This window comes from Microtus pennsylvanicus, chromosome 15 (assembly GCF_037038515.1).
Source record: "Microtus pennsylvanicus isolate mMicPen1 chromosome 15, mMicPen1.hap1, whole genome shotgun sequence".
NCBI classification, from domain to species: Eukaryota; Metazoa; Chordata; class Mammalia; order Rodentia; family Cricetidae; genus Microtus; species Microtus pennsylvanicus.
Window position 1 is genome coordinate 34,886,901 of NC_134593.1, and position 18,741 is coordinate 34,905,641.

The window sequence follows — 18,741 nt, forward strand, 5'->3', positions numbered from 1 at the left end:
CCGGCTCATAGGTCAGACGGCCGTAGCAGAAGTGACGCTTAATGTTAGTTCCGCATTTGCACGCTGGCTAGGTGGCATGGCAGAGCCGACTCCGGCGGGATGGCCTCCAGCCCCCGAGGTGACTCCCACGTCGGGGACTCCGAGCGAAACTGCCCCGCCGCGCGACAACTGGGTGTTCTGGGCCATGATGCCACCGCCGCCACCTCCTGTGTCGTCCCCGGCGGCGGGGTCCGAGCCGTGCCAGAAGGGACAGCCCCACGTGCAGCCCCAGCCTCCCTCCGGAGCGCTCCCCCCGTTCGATGCTCAGCTTCTTCCCGCAGCGCAGCCTCCTTTCGATGCCCAGGCCCCGCCGGAGGTACAACCTCAGTTCAGCGGCCAGCCGGTGTGGAATTTCCAAGCCTCGGCGCCTTGGTACTGGGGGCTGTCTCCTAATGGTTACCCCGCGTATAACACGTCCTACTACTCTTCGGGTAAGCTGCTGCTCCTGGTGGTACCTCTTTGCTTTCTCTCCCCCCCCCCCCTCCCAGCTTTCCCTTTTCATCTCTCAGTTCTGCCCTGCATTTTTGGAGGCTAGTAATGAGTATTCAAAATGTGTCCCACTAGGTTTCTCTCTTAACTGCTCATTCAAAGTTTATTAATTCAGTCCAACTGTTTACTGGGATCCACTTATATAGCAATGAGAAAAACATATAAGAATCATTACCTTTTAGGGGCTTCCTATCTCCCTAATGCAATATAGAAAATAAAACTACGTATTAGAAAGTAATGATTGTACGTATGTTTTAGAACGGGATTAATAGGGGCTGGCGGTGGAGAAAGTCTATTGCTCTTTCAGAGGACCAGAGTTCGGCCCTCAACCGCCTGTAATTCCAGCTTCAGAGAAGGCGAGCTGATAACTGTCACCTGGCCTCCGTGGGGACCTGCACTCACTTGCTACCTACACTTTTTTTTTAATGTAAGGGGGAAAAGTGATTAATAAATGATTAATTTATTATTTGCAATCTTAAATGAGTCTCTCTTTTTCTTTTTAGTTACACATTCTTATTTTCCGCGAACACACAATGCACAATTCAACGACTTCAGTTTGGCTCAAAACAGAAAACAGAAGAAGAAGGTATTTCTGAGATGATGAGCGTGGTGCTTTAATTCTTCTGTTTACTACTTCATATTATGTGGGGTTTTGTTTTGTTTTTGTTGAGACAGGGTTTCTCTGTAGTTTTGGAGCCTGTCCTGGAACTAGCTCTCGTAGACCAGGCTGGCTTCAAACTCCCAGAGATCCGCCTGCCTCTGCCTCCCGAGTGCTGGGATTAAAGGCACGCGCCACCACCGCCCGGCTCATATCCTGTGTTTCACATCTGTTATGGACTTTAGCGGGGTAGGATTTCTAAGCAAAAAGTTGAAGCAAAATAGTTTCGAAAAATAAATGATGAAATTATAGAAAAAGAAAGAACGCAAAGTCTGTTTGGATACACAAACATAATCGAGGATTTTGCTTACAAATAAATGTAAATATTATTAAAGCTTGGTGACGTTTAAAAGATTACGAAGAATGGACTCCCAGCTTTGTACTGAGTTGGAAGCACAAACAAATTGTAATGACAAGTCTTTTATTTTTCATAATCTTGTTACTTTTTAGCATAGATGAATCTTTATTCGCTATAAAAGCAGATCCTCATTTTTCCTTGTTAACCTCAATTAAGCTAAAATCTAATGTTTCTAATTTAGGGAGTTTGTATTTTCCCAAGCTGTGCACATATTGTCTTAAATTCAGACAAGATATTGTGCTATTAATGTTTGTCCTGGTTGTAGGTAGTAGGTATTTGTCACTGTTATGAAAGCCTTTTTTCTTTTTTGTTGTAAGGTTTTTTTTTTTCCAGCAATGGGTATTTGTCATTGTTATTTTACATTTATTTTGTTGGGGTTGGGTGCCTGTGTGTGGAAGTGTGAGAACAACTTACCGCTGTCTGTGCTCTCCTGCTGTGTGGATCCTGGGAACTCAACTCGGGTCCTAAGGCTGAGCAGCAGGTAGTTTGACCTGCTGAGGCGTCTCTGGCCTGGAAGCCGTTTTTTTGAACGGGGAATCATGCCTGGTTTTATGTCACAAGCCAATGCTATATTAAAACAGGTTTTCTTTATTATGTTCTGAACCTAACTTAGAGATCAGGTTTTTTTCCTCTTTGTATAAGCGCACAATTACTCTAGGGTAGGTTGGGTGCTGTCTAGAAAAGTGGTTCTCAACCTTCCTAATGCTGCACCCTTTTAATATAGTTCCTCATGTTGTGGCGACCCCCAACCATAAAATTATCCTGTTGTTACCTCATAACTAATTTTGCTGCTGTTATGAATTGCAATGTAAATGTCTGATATGTGAGCCCCGCCCAAAGGGTCCGTGACCCACAGGTTGAGAACTGCTGGTGTAGACCTTGACTTTAACGTCCTCTTACTGTGAGAACTATGTAACTCAGGTATTAATTAGTATTACACAGGTGCAGTGTATCTTCTAACAATCCATTTGATGTTAACAGTAACATACTATTTAAAAGCTGGAGATTATTTCCTATATCAGTATTCTAGTATAGTTATGTCCTTTGTGAGACGCTTTTTCTTTCTTTTTTTTAAAAACCTTAAATAGGTACCTTTAGATCTTGACAGATACTATACCAAATCTTTATTGGGTCCCTAACTTGAAATCTTATAGATTGAATTAGCTCTTTTTAGATTTAATTTTTTTTATTGTGCCTGACTTTTGCTATATTGCTAAAAAATAAAAGAGGCCTGCACCCCAGGGGTGTGTTTTAAAGCAAATCAAATGTGTATTCCTGGAATAGTTATGTTTGGTTGAGCCAAGATGTCCTACCACAGTCTTACTGCTTTTGTTTGTTTGCAGAAAAGAAAAGAACCGGTTTTCCACTTCTTCTGTGATACCTGTGACCGTGGCTTTAAAAACCAAGAAAAATATGACATACACATGTCTGAACATATAAAAGTACGTTTTCCTGGTTGTTCTGCACAGATGTAGATATGGCCTTTTATTTGTATTTTTGGTAAAGTAACAAGGTTATTTTCCTTATAAGTTCATAGTTTTTACAGAAATGTTTGATGGCTTGACCTGTGGCGACAGTGCTCAGGATTTGGAGTTTGAGGGTGGGGAGCCCTCTGCTTCATGGGGAGGAGGAGCAAGGCAACCTCTGTGTATGCGTGCCCCACCATGACTGCGTGAAAGGAGAGAACTGGGCCTCCCTGCAGTCGCCCTGAGCTACTCTGAACATTTTTTATTTTATTTTATTTTTTCGAGACAGGGTTTCTCTGCAGCTTTGGATCCTGTCCTGGAACTAGCTCTTGTAGACCAGACTGGCCTCGAACTTGCAGAGATCTGCTTGCCTCTGCCTCCCAAGTGCTAGGATTAAAGATGTGCGCCACAACTGCCTGGCTACTTTTAGATCTTGACAGATGCTTTGCCAAATCTTCATTGGGTTTCTAACTTGAACTCTTATAGTTTGAATTAGCTCTTTTTAGCTATTCTCTAAATAGATAATCTCAGATGATTAAGAAAACAACAACAACAACAACAAAATGTTAAGCCAATTAGAATGCTTAAAAGTTGTTTTTTGTTTGTTTTTAAGAAAATTCTTGTTTTGGAAACATTGATTTGCAGCAATGCCTTACATTTAGGAGTTAGGAATGTTTTAGTTTGGCTCAAACGGAGGTGGAAATGAGTGAGTGGCTGTGCTGCTCTCCCCAAGGGTGCCATTCTGTTCTAAGAGCAGCTGTTTCAGGATGATCTTTGCTGTGCTGTTGGGCCAAAGTCTGTAGACCCCTGGTGGTGTGAACCATTACATTGTGACCATCGCTGAATTGTCTTTTTGTTGTCAAACTTTGCAGTGCCCTGAAGCAGATTGCTCCTTTAGTGCACATGAGAAGATTGTCCAGTTCCACTGGAAAAATGTAAGTTCTTACGACTTTTCTCACCCTTTTAACACGTGTTCTCTGAATGATAATAGTAATATTCATGTGGTATTTTGTACTTTGTGAGGAAGTTTTACATTGCTTATTCTACTTCAGTCTCAAACTGTGCAAGATGACAGCTCTTAGCTCCTCTGGCAGACAGGGAAGAATGACTTGCCTACTCAGAACTGATTCTTGCAAGTTGGCTGGTGGTTTGACCATGCCATGCTTCTTAAAATGACCGTGGCTGGGTGCTGAGAAGCTGGCTCAGCAGTTAGGAGCTCATAGTGCCCCTCCAGAGGACTCAAGTTCAGTTCTTAGCACCCACACTGGACAGCATACAACTGCCTGTAACTCCTGCTTCAGGGATCCAATATCCTAGTATCTGAGGACACTTGCATGTACACACACACACACACACACACACAGAGAGAGAGAGAGAGAGAGAGAGAGAGAGAAACAAAAGATTTGTGAAAAAATGGTCATGTCTACTAATTTTATCTGTCATCTTCCATTTTGTTTGGCGAGTTGGTCACTTGGATATTTAATGTCACTTGAAAAAAAATGGGTTATACATCTATGTAATAAAAATTACACAGCATTAGCCGGGCAGTGGTGGCGCACGCCTTTAATCCCAGCACTCAGGAGGCAGAGGCAGGCAGATCTCTGTGAGTTCGAGGCCAGCCTGGTCTATAAGAGCTAGTTCCAGGACAGGAACCAAAAGCTATGGAGAAACCTGTCTCGAAAATCAAAAAAAAAAAAATTACATAGCATTGATTCATTAGCATTGATCCAGCTACATGAGAAAGAGATAAGGCATATTGAGAATGCTAGTGAGCTTGAAATACTTTGTGCTTGTAAGAATAAAGTTGGATACTTGTGTTTAGGTAAGCGCACATAGCATGCTTCCTGATGTTCAGCAGGCTTTCTGCTCTTAGATGCATGCTCCTGGTATGAGGAAGATCAAGCTAGACACTCCAGAGGAGATTGCAAGATGGAGGGAAGAAAGAAGAAAGTGAGTAAAGAATCGTTAACTAATAAATAACTTTCTTTCTTGCAGCAAGACTGGGTGTTTTAACATAATGGCCAGCCTGGCTTTAATGTCTATGAAAAGAGAAATGTGCTCTTCTCTAACACTGTAGACATTTCACTGACCGTGACTGGGCTTGATTTTGTGTTCTTCATTAGTGGTACATTATGACTAAGAATAGTGTTAGTTGATAGCTAAAAATACACATCTTTATTAGAAAGAGAAGTCCATTGAATTATAATGCTAACTTTAAGAAAGAGAACTGTAATCTACAGTATATGAGGCTATTGGGTGTACTTTGGGAAGGAGTTGCTGGAGCTTTTTCCTTAAATAACAGATGTGTCATAAAGAAACTATATGGAAGATTAAGAGAGCTCTCATGCCACCTACTAGATGTTTAGTGTCCGGGGCAATAATGGGCTTGTAATGATATTTAAATGTATAATACTCTGGGCAGTGGTTGTTTAGCACAGATGCCCTTACTGACTATCTCATTGGAGAACTATTTTGCATTTTGTATTCTTGAGTAAGTTAAGTATTGGAGAGGTAAGGACATCTTTTCTGTAGCTGTTTATATCATCTGGTGCCTTAAATAAAAGTGGTACATGTAATATTACTATATGTAAATGGGGTGTGACATTATTTTATTGTGGATATAATTCTGTTTATAATTCACAATACATAAGAAAGTAACTGTAGAAACCATATTTTTAAGTTGTTTTCAACAATGTCTTTTTATTTTAGAGAAGTTTGGTCAAAGTGTGTTGCACTGACTCATAGTCATGGTTTGAAATCAGTAATGTATCTTATATTTACATTTTCATGATTTTGTTCCTTTGTTAAGGTGTGTGTGTGCGTGCGTGTGTCTTCAGGCGCTCATGTCACCATGGAGGTCAGAGGACTGCTTGTGAGAGTCAGATTTCTCCTTCTGCCGTGTGGGTTCCTGGGATTGAACTCAGGTTGTCAGGCTGAGTCAGTGCTTCTGCCCTCTGAGCCATTTTGTTGGCTCTCTGCTATGGTTTCTGATTAATATCAGAATCACCAAGATAATTCATCAATCCCTGTTTAAAAGCCCACATTCTTAAGTGGCTTAAGAGCTCCCCCTTGTGGTTCTTGCTGCAAATGATTCAAGGAGAAACAGTTTCTGGGAGAATCTGATTTTTCAAGTGCTCATAAGAAATCTTAGCAGGCTTTGTGTGTTGATAGAAATCGTGTCTTTTAATAATGGCTTGGCAGTAGTTTATCTTGAAGGTTGGGGTAAACATTTGCTTTTGTGTATGTGTGGCGGTCAGGGGGTACCTTAGGGAGTTGGCTCTTTCCTTCCACCACGCATGTTCCGGGAATTGAGCTCAGGTCATTCATGAGCCCTGGCCACAGGTGCCATTATTGGCTAAGCCGTCTCATAAGCCAGCATTTTGAAATTGAGATGGTAGACATTTTGCTGTTTATGGCTAAGATCACGAAAACTCACTCTCGTGGAAATAGTGAATAAATAGTGAGGTGCCTAGAAAGCCACGTGCAGTTGAAGCACTAGCTTTAGTTTTACGAGAAGGGATTTCTCTGTGTAACCTTGGTTGTCTTGGAACTCACGCTGTAGACCAGGTTGGCCTTAAAGATCCGCTTGCCTCTGCCTCCTGAGTACTGGGATTAAAGGTGTCCACCACCCCTGCCCGCTGTAAATACTTCGCTTTAAAAGTAACTACCAAACCATGTTGGGGAGAGGTTTGAACTCAAGCTGTGCTGGTTGATTGTGAGAAGCATTCAGGGAGAAGGGTCTGGCTGGAGGGGCTTGCATCCGTGACTGTTACTCCAGAAAATGGAGCAACCTTGCCTCCATAACTTAGTGCTGAGTGCCATCCTTCCGAGTACAAGTCGAAGATACTGTTTCTAATGTTGGCACCACTGGGCAAGCTGCTTTTACTGCCTTTACTGTTCTTCATGTTGATTTTGCATATATAAGGCATATATAGCCTAATTTTTAGCTTTTCATTAGGAAAGCAATAGATTTGTTTCAGCTTTAACTAGATTTCCATACAGACCTCATTGTTTAGAAGTAGGTTGCTTGGTCATCTTTAGTGGTGGTGGAGTTGATGGAATGTCCTCCAAACAAAATTGCCGAGAGGGAGAATGTGCAGCTGTTTCTGACTGTGCTTGGTGGCACAGTTTTAAGTTTGTTGCTTTTCAAAGCAAAGCCTTATCCTCTTGAATGAGGGATGGGCAGGAGCAAGGTTTACCGCTTACTGGTATTGCTTGTCACGGAGAGCAGGTGTGTCTGGTTCCGGTCTCCAGCGTGTGAGCTGCAGTGTTGAGAGGTGCTGGAAAAGGAGCGGCACAAGCGTGGCTGCTGAAGTGGAGTCGCAGACTTTAGAACCTGAGGGCACTGAGTAGGGTTCTGGGTGAGGTTGGTTTGTACCTGTGATGGTGCCTTGGTAGGAGGTGTTCTGGGAGTATTTTTTTTAGCGCCTTTTAATTCATTTGGGGTTCTTTCACATCTTACTTCTCAGTTCCTTCTCCTGTCAACCTCAGAAGTGTTGGTGATCTGCTCATTAGTAGGATCTGGGGCCTGAGCGTGGGAACGTCTGTCTTTGTTCTGGTGTTCAGGAGGCTGGGGTGGGAAGACTGACCTTGTGCTAGTCTGCCTGCAAATAATAGAGTAAGACCTTTTCTAGAAAGGGTGAAGTGGGGTGGATTGGCAGAAAAGAAGGAATGTGCTAAACAGTTTTTTTTTTTTTATTTTTGGTTATTTTGATAGATTTCTAAGACATTTACTCTCATTAAGCAGTTTTTTAAAAATTTTGAAGTTATTATTTCTAGGTACCTATTCTCAATTTATTCTTTATTTTTTAATACTTTAAAAATAATATTTTTAAGGAACTGAAGGAATTTCAGTTTTTATTGTATGTGTATGGGTGTACCACTTGCATGCTTGGTGCCCAAGGAGGCCAGATGAGGTTGTTGGATCCCCTGGAACTGGAGTTGCAGTAGGCTGTGAGCCACCATGTGGGTGCTGGGAATCAAACCTGGATCTTTGAAAGAACAGCCAGTACTCTTAACCGCTGAGCCTTCTCTCTGACCCCAATTTATTTTTTTCTTGAATTTTCATTAAATATAGCCATAGTATGCGATAGTGTGTCACATATAGGTATTTTCTTACAAGTATGTATTTTATATTGCTTCAGGCGCAACTTTTGAAGAATATACCCTAAAAAGTGAGTTCCACAATGGTTTAGCAAAAATGCTTTTTCTTTTGAACATTGCTGTTGTAAGAGCTGTTCTTGAGGAAGCCAGTGTGTTCTTTGACATTCTTGACATTCTCGAATGCTAGCATCTGTGTGGCTACTCTGCTAGAAACCTGTGAAAGAATCTCTGAACTCAGGATTTACAGCCAGAAAAAAATGCTGAAGAAATTACATCTTTGCCTTTATTCCTTCATCTTTATTTTATTTTTTCAAATTAACCAAATTTGGAGATGCCCACTGTGTTTAAAACTATAGTTTCCCTCAAGAAAGCAAAAAATAGGTGATTCTTAATTCCTGAGCTGAGAGGCCGACACTTGTATTTGAAGTGGACCGTGTCTCAGGGCAGACGTCCACTAGGTGGAGCCGTTCCGTTTCCTTCATCACTCACTCTGGCTCCCAGTTCACCTGTACGCCCAGCAGCAGTGTCTGCCACGGCACCACGTTGGAAATTAAAATACAGTGGCATAACTGTGTTAGAGAAGTTTTTTTTTTTCAATGAGAGAAAAGAGGAATTGTGTTCTATAGAGATTAGGCCTAGGAAAAAAAGTCAATTTGAGGATAAGGAGAAAGTTGGGTCTCACACACACAGAGATGTTAACGGTTGGCATAGTTTCATTCAGATGTGGTTCCTGCCCATAAGGACATCACTGGAGACCCAGGGCATAGGCAGGGACAAGTCAGAGCTAAGAAACACAAAGACAGCTGGACAGTGGTGGTGCACGCCTTTAATTCCAGCCCTTGGAAGACAGAGGCAGGCAGATCTTTATGAGTTTGAGGCCAGTGTGGTCTATAGAGTGAGTCCCAGGACAACTGAGGCTACCCAGAGAAACCCTGTCTTGAAAAACCAAGAAAGAGGCACTGGAGAGATGGTTCAGCGGTAAAGAGCATTGGCTGTTCTTCTGGAGGTGCTGAGTTCAAGTCCCAGCAACCACATGGTGGCTCAAGACCATCTGTAATGAGATCTGGTGCCCTCTTCTGAGATCCTGCAGCCATACATACAGACAGAACACTATATACATGATAAATAAAATCTTTAAAAAAAGAAAGAAAGAAAGAAACCCAAAGACAAGAGACAGAAATGAGTGTGTGGTGTCAGGACCGGTCCACTTGGGATGGTGAGGAAAGGAGGTGCAGGGAGAAGGCTGACTGAGCGTCATCACACACTTCTTACCGTTTCTGCTTCTCTATGTGCAGACTCCAGATGGGGAACAGCGGCTGGCCCTCCTCCCAGAGACTGTTTTATAATCGCTTCTCATCTTTTACAGGCGGCAGTAGTTTCTTTCATCTTTCTAGAGAGGTCTTAGTTTTCACCCTCCTTGCCATCTCTGAGTCTCTTCTGAGCCCCTTCCAAGTTTCAGTTTTCCTGGGCATCGCTTTTCTCCCGAACTGACACAAGTATCCTGACCACATCTGACCATTTATGAGGACCAGGGAAGAATTCACACTCTTCTAAGGGCCAAGTCTACTTTGTGTAGCCTTAGGTCATGTTTGCTTTCTCCAGTACGCGTTGCTGACTGCCATCAGATTCTTATCTTGTATGACCTTGCTCTTTTCCTATTGTGCTTATTTATAGCATGTGCAGTCACCATCTCTTATTTATAGAGGTTGTTTGTGGCTGGGTATGTGCTTTGCACGGTCCTTACTGAAATTCATTACCTTTTCCCCGGATTCTTTGGCCACTAACCAAAGCCGTTGCCAGTCTTCTCTCCTGTGTAACTAACCCGGGGGAGTCACCACGTGTGCTCCTCGTAGTGATGGAGATATGCATGTTAGTTTAGTGATGCTGACTGCTGGCCCTAGGGCATGTGCATGCTGAGAGCTCTCTCCCTCTGAGCTATAACCCCAGTCCAGTGATACACGTTTAAAAGAAGGTAGAAACATCTTAGAAAAAGTGGCAGGACTCTTGTTGATGTATCTGATAGTACCAGCCTGAATGGTGAGAATTGTGTTCCCTTCTTTCATGTTTTCTATGCTGCGAAGGTTTGTGTCTCATTGTTAGATTCTAGGACTGTTGTCTCTATATATCTGTGCCAATAATCAAGGAAAGCCATTTATTTTGCACGTGACTGTCAGAGCTAATTTCACTCTTACCTGCTTGTATTAGAACTTTTGAGGCAAGAGCTCTCTACATAGCCCTGTATTAGACCCTGGAACTCACTATTAGACCAGACTGGCCTGGAACTCAGAGATCTGTCTGCCTGTGCCTCTTGAATGCTGGGATTAAAGGCATGTGCCACCATGCCCAGCAAATTAATTTATTTTGTGTGTATGAATGTTTTGTCTGCATGTATGTCTCTGTACCGTGTGTGTACCTGTTGCCCAGGGAGGTCAGAAGAAGGTATTGGGTTCCCTGAAAATGGAGTTACAGATAGTTGTGAGCCGCTAGGACCTAGTGACTAGGTGGATGCTGGAAATTGAACCTGGGTCCTTGGGCCCTTCGGAGAGCAGTTAGGAGAGTGCTCCTAACCACTAAGCCCTCTATAACATTTCTGCAGCTTGCTGTTACCTGTGGGATTGTGGGTGTGTTTTGGGATGAACGTCCTCTGGTAGTTCAATTCCCTTTGGTTGAATTATGTTTTGTGTAAAATACCCTGAGTTGTGGTCCCTTCTCTGTGGCCTTGAGTTGCTTATATAACTTGGTTTACCTAGAACAAATCCATGCTTTTCCACCTGAGTGCCATCTCTTAGCACCATTTCAGACCAGTTGGTTTCGTGTCCCTTTGTGGACTTCTTCATTTTGAAATAATCTCACCCCATCGAAAAAGAAAATTCCTCTCCTGGGTGTTTGACTGTATTTTTCTTAGGTACAGCTGGTCTTATGCTTTTCCTGTCCTCCTCAGTAGACTTGGTGGCTTTGCAGGTGCATAGCATGTATTTGCAGAACTGGCCAGGCAGGTTGTTTCTTTGTGTATGGGTACATGATAAATAGAGACCTTAGAGCAGTTTGCACGTGTGTGAATTATGCAGCTCGAATTCTAGCACGCACTGCCTACCTGCTTGCTGAGTGTGTAAACAGCTGTTAGTAACATCGATTCATAAACTGCATTTTCTCTCTTAAACTTTAGAAGTAATTGAAAGGATTTGTCCTAATTGTTACCTGTAGTTTTACTATTAACTGACACATATTCCAAGGATATATTAGTTGGCAATCCAAATTAACAAGAAACGTGGCCATTCGTTTCAGTGGGTATTCTCAATGGCTGGGGAGACAAGAATTACAAAAATCTACCAAGCATGTGCTTCAGAACTGGATTCGTCAGAGATTGTGCTGTGAAAACTGTTGCTGACAAAGTTCTCTTTTTTCTTGTTTTTAGTGTTTACTTTTTTTTTTTAATTAATTTTTACTGAGCTCTACATTTTTCTCTGCTCCCCTCCCTGCCTCTCCCCTCCCCTTCAACCCTCTCCCAAGGTCCCCATGCTCCCTCCCAATTTACTCAAGAGATCTTGTCTTTTTCTACTTCCCAATTGAAAATTTATAAGAACTTTTTGTTTTTATTCTAGAAACTACCCAACTCTGGCCAACATCGAAAGGAAGAAAAAGTTGCAGCTGGAAAAGGAGAAGAGAGGAGAGGTGTTGACAACCACACAGTATGGGTGAGTTCATGGGCGCAGGCGTTGTCAGCGTTCTTCTGAAGCATGCGCTTTCAGAGTAAGGAGGGAAATGCGCCACCCATTCTGAAGGCTTGCTCTGTAGCTTCTGCTTAAAATACTGTTACCTGATACGGGTGCTAAGTTCTGAACAAGTCCTTCCCAGCCTCGTCTCCCTGTCGGTCTCCTCAGGGAGCCTTCTGTTCAGCACAGGGATGGTAGGACAGCCCTGCATGGCGCTGCTGTCTGCCCTGTGCTTCTTGAGACCATGAAGATCTTCCCTGGAGACTGTTCGTTTTAGGGAAGTATTTAAGGGAGTCTCACAGGGTTGTTTTAGCCAACTCCCTGTTGGCATTCAAACTGTTAGCCATTTGCTTATTAATAAAAAGTGTATCTATCCTGGCTGCTGTGCTCTCCTGCCAGTAATGTGTGAGGCCTCCTTTCCTCTGCGCTCACGGTTTTCCTCAGAATTGTTCCATTTTATTTTTACTGGCCTTATAATTTAAGTATACAAGTCTTAAATGCACAGCTTGAAGAGTGCTTGCTCTCTTGCTTGTACTCTCTCTCCCTTCTCTCTCTCTCTCTCTCTCTCTCTCTCTCTCTCTCTCTCTCTCTCTCTCTCACACACACACACACACACACACACACAAGCACATGCACACACAGAAATGGTATATACATTCATTTTCCTGCCCCATGGACTGATACACAAAATGTTGTGACTTCACCAAGCTCCCTGTCCTGTTCAGTGTTTCCCCATAAACGTTAACCATGTTTTTATTTTTATTATCACAAATTATTCCTATTATTAGAATTATATAAATAAAATCATACACTATACATTCTTGAATGTGATTTCTGTGTCTCAAAATGCTGAGATACATCCATGCTGTATATAGTTGTAAATTCATTCATACTATTATACAGAGTTCAGTTGTGAGAGGTATTCTGTTCGTAGATGGTGGCTTCTTCTCAGTTTGGGTTGTTAGGGTGCAGATTCTATGAACATTTTTTGTACGTGTCTTGTGTGGCTACTATGTTCATCTTTTCATGTACCAGATGGTATGTCATGGGTTATCTATATGATTAGCTTTAATAGTTTGCCAAGTGGTTGCAGTATTTTGACTTCTTCTCGCTGCATCTGGTTTCTCTGTTTCTAAGCACTTGGTAATGTTGCTAACAATGTTGAACATCTTATGCGGATATTCTTTTGGTAAAGTGCCACTTCAGGTGTTTGTTTTTAATTGTCTTTTGGGTTTTTTAACATTTTTTTTCTAATTATGTACGTGCATATGTGGGGGTCGATTGTGTGCAGTGCCTGCAGAGAGCATAAGAGGTCATAAGATCCTCTGGTGTTAGTTATAGGCAGTTGTAAACTGCCCAGTGTGGGTGCTGGGAACTGAACTCTAGTCCTCTGGAAGGAAAGGAAGTGCTCTTAACTCCAGCCTTAAAAGGCTTGTTCTTGATTTTCAGGAGTTATATACTTTGTTATATAAAGGTATATTGTCCTGGAGTGCCTTGTGTACATTGGAGATGTACCTCATAATTGTATCCTTTTTAAAAAAAAATACAACAAAACAACGAAAAAATCTTGGCATTGGTGGCGCACGCCCTTAATCCCAGCACTTGGGAGGCAGAGGCAGGCGGATCTCTGTGAGTTTGAGGCCAGCCTTGAACTTCAAGAGCTAGTTCCAGGGCAGGCTCCAAAAAGTTAAAGAGAAACCCTGTCAACAACAAATACAAAAACAAACAAACAAAAAACAAAACACAGCATGGCCTGATTTCAGGGCTCAAACCCTCATGGAAACTTGTAACTGGAAATGAATAAGGGGTATGTTATGGCTAGTGGGCGTTTAAAGTTCTGCTATAGACATCTCTTGTTTTGGGATATTTCTTTTATTTTGGTCTCTTTAGCGTCATGGGTCTAAGTGGTCAATTTAACATCCATGTTTCTTTTGCTCCATTCTTTTCTTATTCCAGCAAAATGAAGGGCATGTCCAGACATTCCCACATGGCCAAGATGAGAAGTCCCCGTAAGCATCATAAATGGAAACATGGTGGGGCGAGACAGCGAGCAGGCATTGGATCAGGCATTCACTCCAGAGATTGGAAGCCTGAAGCTCCACCCGTGGTTCATGTGGACCCACTCAGTGCTTTGGTGCACAGTGACTCTGGTAAGCTAAATGGGGAAATAATATAAGTTATAGGCACATGTACACAGAGAAAGAGAGAGAGTCATGCTAACATCATTTTCATAGTACTCTGTGGAAAATTCCAGTCCATTAAGTATGAGAAGATGGCTAATTCATCGACCGAGCTAGATGGAAGCACAGCTACACTTCCTAAGTAAGGTACTTGTTGTACTCTGTGTGCTTCTGTAAGGACCGTGTATGTGGCTGGTGTTAATGTCTATTTAGAGATGAAGAGCACAGAGACTAAGCTGATAGCAGAACCTGACTGTGGCTCCTAGTTCAGTCTGAGTTTGTCTGAAAATGTTGTAAAGGTGGGGAGGGGATTAGAGAGACCCTTTCTGGCTGTTGTAGTCAGTGGGGGAGTGCTTGATTGTCTGGCTTGTGCAAAGACCTGGGTCAGCCCTTCCACCCCTAGGAGAGGTAAAAAAAAAGCTCTTTCTTATCTTTGATAAGACCAAGGAAAAGTCACATTTTTTGTTTTTGTAAAGCAAGCTCTTGCTGAGTGTCCCAGAACGGCCCCAGACTTCAGTCCTCCTGCCTTACTTTAAGTACTGGGATTACAGTTGTGTGCTGCCATGGCTGGTCCTTCCACCTTTCTGGAAGCAGCTTCCCTTACCTATGGCCAACCCACCCTTAGCATCTAGTTTTTCTAGTTGTCATGTTGACAATGGACAGCACAGTCTAGTGCTTTCCATGACAGCTGACACTAAGCACAAAATAGAGTAAATCCAGACACTCTCCAAAGCAGAGGCAGGTGAGTCATGGCTAGCCTGGCCTACATAGTGACTTCCAGGCCAATCAGAATTAGCCAGTGAGACTCCATCTCAAACAAACAAGTAAGTAAGTAGAAAATAAAAGAAAGGGAAAAAAAACACAACCTTTTTTGAGCAGCAGAAAAGTGAAGGTAAGCACTTTAGTCCAGACATCAGCCCTTGTGTTTCAGACAAGGGCACATTGGTGGTGGTTCTGGACTCACATCATGCTTGGGAGTCTCTGCCTGCCTCACCTTCTCTGTTGTACTTGGTGCTGGGTGAGCTCTCAGTAGCTGCTTTGAACCAGGAAAGGCATCGTTTCAGTCTTTGGGGTCTCCAGACTTTGAGCTGGCTTCTCATCAACTCCATGCTCTCTGATTTCCTTACTAGTCTACTTGGGAGTGCTGTTCAGTCTCTTTGTGGGGTTCACTAGTGTACTGTGTTCTGTTGCTGTGATAAACACCATGATAAGGCAGCCTAGAGAGGAAGGGTTCACTTGGGGCTTACCGTTCCGGAGAGTTAGATATTTAATTGTAGAGCAGAAGTAGCAGGAGGCAGGGAGGCCTAACTCAAAATGTCGAGAATCTTCTGAAACCTCAAAACCTTAATTCTCTCCAACACTCAACTGGGGATCAAGACTTGAGGACATCTCATTCAAAACCGTCGTGTTCCACTCTCTGACCACCAGGGGCTGGTGACCACGTGATAGCACAAAGTGCATCTAGTCCAGCTTCACAAGTTCCCAGAGTCTTTCACAGTCCAGCTCCGCTGTCCTCTTCACTCCTGCCAGGATGACCCTCGAGCCTGCTCACAGGGTTCAGCCTTTTACATTCCTCCAAAAACCACATGGTGAGGTCTGCCACAGTGTGGCCCACTTCCGGGTGCCAAGCTCCGTATTGGTTATTTTTCTGTGGCTGTGATAGACAGCACAGGCACGGCAGCTCATGAAGGAAGCGCATGTCTTGTGTCCCAGTTCTGGAGGGAGAGGGGCTGTGGTGGCGGAGTGGAGGGAGAGGGCTGTGATGGCGGAGTGGAGGGAGAGGCTGTGATGGCGGAGTGGAGCTGGAAGGAGCAGCCGTTCTGGAGGGAGAGAGAGGCTATGGTGGCCGAGTGGAGCTGGAAGGAGCAACCGTTCTGGAGGGAGAGAGAGGCTGTGGTGGCGGAGTGGACCTGGAAGGAGCAGCCGTTCTGGAGGGAGAGAGAGGCTGTGGTGGCCGAGTGGAGCTGGAAGGAGCAGCCGTTCTGGAGGGAGAGAGAGGCTGTGGTGGCCGAGTGGAGCTGGAAGGAGCAGCAGCTGAGAGCTCACGTGTGATCCACAAACAGGAGGCAGGGAGGCCTCACTTCCTCCAGTGTCCCCAGTGACAACTTCCTCCAGCCACATTGCCTCATCTTCCCCCAACAGCCAACAGCTGGGGACCAAATATTCAGATTCTCTCATTCAAACCACTATAGCTAAATAGGACCCAGTTTGTTTAAAATTTTATAAATTATAGTTTTATTTATTTATTTATATGTTTGTTGTATGAGTTAGAAACTAGTGAGTCAGTAAAATGTCCTCAAACTTCTGACCCTGCAGAGCCTGGTGTTTTCTCATACAAATACGACTGTGCCCCTGGAGCACGGGAACAACTGTCCCGACACTGATGTAGTTAGGACTTTGTGTGTGGAAGATATTAAAGTCATAACAGTCATTAATGCATGTGCTGGTGTGAAGGAATGACCCCCAAGGCTCGTGTTTGAACACTATGCCAGTGGATGAGAGTGTTTGGGAAGGATTAGGAGGTGTGGCCTTGTTGAAGGAGGTGTGTCACTGGGGGCAGGCTTTGAGGTTTCAAAGTCTTTCTCATCTACCCCAATTCTCATTTCTTTCTGCCTCGCATTTGTGGTTTGGAATGTGAACTCTCAGCCTTTCCTGGAGCATGCCTTTAGTCTGCCATCATGAACTCTAACCCACTAGAACTGTAAACCCAGTTAGAAGTTTTCTTTCATAAATTTGTTGGGTCGTGGTGTTTTATCAGAGCATCAGAAAGTAACTAATGCAGTGTTCATCCTTCAGTTTCTTTCCTGAGAATGCCAGAGTGTAAGGCAAAGTTCCCGGGGGAGGTACTGTGTGTGACTCCTTCTCACCCGCCTCCCCGGGGGATCAGCTCAGGGCCTTAAGCATGGTAGGCAGGTGATTAACTTGATTGGGACTAGAGAGTGTGATAGTTTCTCTCCTAGAGGCAGTGTCAAGTAGGAGGTTGAGTGCCATGTATAGAAAGAAGCTGTAGACGGCGAACATGGTGAAAGCAGATGTTGCCCTTCCAGGGGACCCAAGTTTGGTTCCAAGCACCCCCATGTTGCTCACAACTTTGGGCACTAAGCATGTGTGTAGCGTACATACATATACATACATGCAGACAAAATATTGATACACATAAAATAGATTAAGGGAGCAGGGTCTGCAGGGTCCTACATTTTCCTTGCTTAGCACTATAGTTGGGGAAAGGGTGAGGATTTTAAGGAACTCTGTTGACGCTTTCAGGAAAGTGCTTCCTGAGTCCGAGGTGCCAGCAGCCCTGAGTAGCCTCAAATAGGAGCTGGCCACCTTGATTTCCAGGGAGGGGAGCTGTGCTGAAAGCTGAGTTGCTCTCAGGTGGAGTGACTCAGTGACCATGCCTGTATTAATGGAACCTCTGAACATCTAAAAGGACAATTCAGAGAGCGGAGCAAGTGGCAGTTTCCTAAAGAGTGTCATGTCCCTTCCGCTCTGTATTTGATAATAAACTGATTTGTGAGAGAAACAGACAGGGGTTGATGACTGGCTACTGGTCTGACGATGGGGGGAGGTCAGTGAGAACATGATAACTTAATAGTAGGATTGTTTGAATCGGGATTTTGTGCTGTGAAATTTGATTTCATGATTTTTGTTGGTGATCCGTTTATACTGGTGTTTTAATTTTTATTTCAGAGGATTGGATTAGCTGCTTTTATTTTTCAGGAGGTCCTTCTTTGTTTCTTTATTTTATGTGTGGTGCGGTGCCTTTGGCTGTCTTCAGGGTGGGTGCTAAGTATTTCTGTGAGAACTTATAGGCATCTCCCAGGGGATTTGGGAGTAACACCTCCCATCCCTTGCTGTCTTATTTGTGAATTAATGTTATTGTGATAGATTGGGAAAGGGTCGTTAGCTTTTTGAGATAGGGTTTCTTCCTCTAGTCCAGGGTGGTCTTGAACTCACAGTTCTCTTGCTTCAGCCTCCTGAGTCCTGGAATTACACACATGCACCACCTGCCTGGTATACTTTCAAAGTGTTATACTTGTGGTGTGTCCCTTAAATATGTGAAAGAGAGACTAAGTTGTTTGTACGCATTAGCTCCCACTCCTTATCTTCTGGGGAGGTGGTCGGTATCGTGAGCTCTGTGACCTCCTAGTTCACCTAACACTCAAGTTGTAAATTTCAAATACTTTTCTCCTGAAACCAGACTCTTTTAGAGAAATGGCAATCTAGGGCAGAAAAAGCACAAGGTTAGCCTAGAGTGTCTCACGGTGTCATGAAGTTCTCTAAAAAAGTACAAAGATCACCAGTTGTGGTAGCACAAGCCCACGATCCCAACACTTAGGAGGCTGAGGGCCTGGACTATGGTGAGACCTTGTCTTCAGGAAGTGAGACAGTAAAGGACAGAACGGAATGAGACATAGTCAGAAGGGCGCTAGAAAGAATTTTCAGTAACTGAAGTTGTAACAATTGAAATCACAAAATAATGGTAAGTTATAGCCGTCCCTCCCAAAAGTGAAAATCCATGAGTTTGTAATAAGCATTTGAATAGATAAATATGAAGGTAAGAGACAGATCTTTCTTTTTCAAAAAGTGTGTATGTGTGCACATGTGCATGAAGTGCCCACGAAGAGCAGAAGACGTTGTTGGATTCCTTGGGACTGGAGTTAGAGGCAGTTGTGAACCACCTTATGTGGGTCCTGGGAACCAAACTCGACCTCTGCAAAAGCAGCGAGTGTCC

The 18,741-nt window shown here is 43.5% G+C and overlaps 1 protein-coding gene across 1 annotated transcript in view; it reads left to right on the plus strand.

Moving 5' to 3' along the window:
• The first annotated feature begins 28 nt into the window (after positions 1-28).
• The window catches only part of Nufip1 (nuclear FMR1 interacting protein 1), a 30,038-nt gene continuing 11,325 nt past the window's right edge, over positions 29-18,741 (plus strand). Inside the window, exons 1-7 of the mRNA XM_075948921.1 lie at positions 29-470; positions 1,032-1,114; positions 2,888-2,986; positions 3,883-3,945; positions 4,884-4,960; positions 11,716-11,808; positions 13,783-13,976. Coding sequence (XP_075805036.1) covers positions 77-470; positions 1,032-1,114; positions 2,888-2,986; positions 3,883-3,945; positions 4,884-4,960; positions 11,716-11,808; positions 13,783-13,976 — 1,003 coding nt within the window. The 5' untranslated portion in view covers positions 29-76. The remainder of the gene's footprint in view (positions 471-1,031; positions 1,115-2,887; positions 2,987-3,882; positions 3,946-4,883; positions 4,961-11,715; positions 11,809-13,782; positions 13,977-18,741) is intronic.